The sequence below is a fragment of the Vollenhovia emeryi genome, unplaced genomic scaffold (assembly GCF_000949405.1).
Source record: "Vollenhovia emeryi isolate VEMERY1.0 unplaced genomic scaffold, V.emery_V1.0 DF946508.1, whole genome shotgun sequence".
Lineage (NCBI taxonomy): Eukaryota > Metazoa > Arthropoda > Insecta > Hymenoptera > Formicidae > Vollenhovia > Vollenhovia emeryi.
This window is the reverse complement of record NW_011959858.1, coordinates 371-1,887: the sequence shown is the minus strand read 5'-3', so window position 1 is coordinate 1,887 and position 1,517 is coordinate 371. Positions and strand designations below refer to the sequence as shown.

The 1,517-nt window shown below is 35.5% G+C and overlaps 1 protein-coding gene across 1 annotated transcript; it reads left to right on the top strand.

Moving 5' to 3' along the window:
• Positions 1–123: 123 nt before the first annotated feature.
• LOC105559589 lies at positions 124–1,294 on the top strand (the record flags this gene model as incomplete). Its single annotated transcript, XM_012008000.1, has 2 exons — positions 124–549; positions 633–1,294. A coding segment is annotated over exon 2 (502 nt), but the record flags the coding sequence as incomplete, so codon positions are not given.
• Between the last annotated feature and the right edge of the window lie 223 nt (positions 1,295–1,517).

The following is a 1,517-nucleotide window of genomic DNA, read 5'->3' as shown; positions in this document are numbered from 1 at the left end:
TGCCATTAGGATTTTCGATAGAACTCTGCGGGGGCTACCGGGAACTCTCAACAGAACTGCCGGAACTGTGCAAAAATTTTTTCGGGTCTTATAAGACAGAAACGGGTCGTCTTATAAGACCCGAAAAAATTTTTGCACAGTTCCGGCAGTTCTGTTGAGAGTTCCCGGTAGCCCCCGCAGAGTTCTATCGAAAATCCTAATGGCAAAAGTCTGTGTGATTAATACTTTCGACTTTCCACGTGAAGATAGATCCACTCCACACCTTACACGGTTTGGGAAAGGTTTGATCTATTGATTATGAAGGGACGGTTATAAAGCTGAGGTGGAGACCTTGACAAAATATGTCAAGGTCAAGGTTATTTGCGGGTGGCTGACCTAATCTAAATATTTACCATATTATACTGTAAAGCTGTTTATTTCATAAATATGGTGCCTTCTCCAATTCCTTTTAATAAGTAAAAAAAAATCAGATCTCTTTCTGCAGAAAGTGTGATCTTTTCCGCTCTGTGGGAAGAGCTGATTTAAAACGATGTCTGGATTACATAGCGGGTTAGTTCACCTTGACCCTATTTTGAAATATGTTATTGCGTATGTTACGTCACATTTAAGATAACTCGCAATTTACATTGCAGATCAAAGGCAGATTGCACTTTATATAACATCATTGGTTATATAAAGTATAACTTCCATAATGCGAAAAAATCGGTCTATAACTAACAATAAGATAAAGTCGTTCGGTTTGCGACGCAGTATAGTAACATATGTAATTATTGAAAATATAAGACGAATCTAATGGCGTCAGATTCTTGCGATGTCGAGATCAAGAAACAATATGCCAACAATCCAAATGCTCAATCTGAAGTATCCCAGAGTTATTCCACGAAACTGAAGAGCTGCAAAAGTGTTCAAGACGAACAGATATATGACGATGACGAGAAAAATATCAAAATTCGTCAAATTGTTAAGTATCTAAATGATATGTCCTACACACAGTCATTCTTTCAAGACTTTTCAAGATTATCCTTCACAAAGACGGAATCCAGAAAAGTCGTGGAACATGAAATCAATGAAAGTGGGAACGAAAGAAGGGATCATAATAAATCCATTAGTGATGGGAAGATGTCACGACTACTAAAGGAAGGCATCACAACAGTTTTTGAAAATGTCTACAACTACAATAAGTCCCAAAAAGAAAAGCCAGATATATGTACATACATACATGTAGTAAACCAACAGATTGACATAATAAAACTTAAAGATGAAACAATTAAATACATTTTGTTTAAGGAGGGTGGTAAGAGAAAATAACATAGATATTGATGTCAAATGGGAAAAATTTTAATTTAAATTAAATAAATGGAAATTCAGTTCATGAATTTTTATTCGTTTGAAGCAAACAATATCTCACACACCTATTTAAACGGAGAAAATAATTATAAAGTGTAGGGGAGAGGATTATTAGACGACCAACTACCCAAGTGGCAGATGGTGTAAATTATTTCTTTAATAGCTTACAT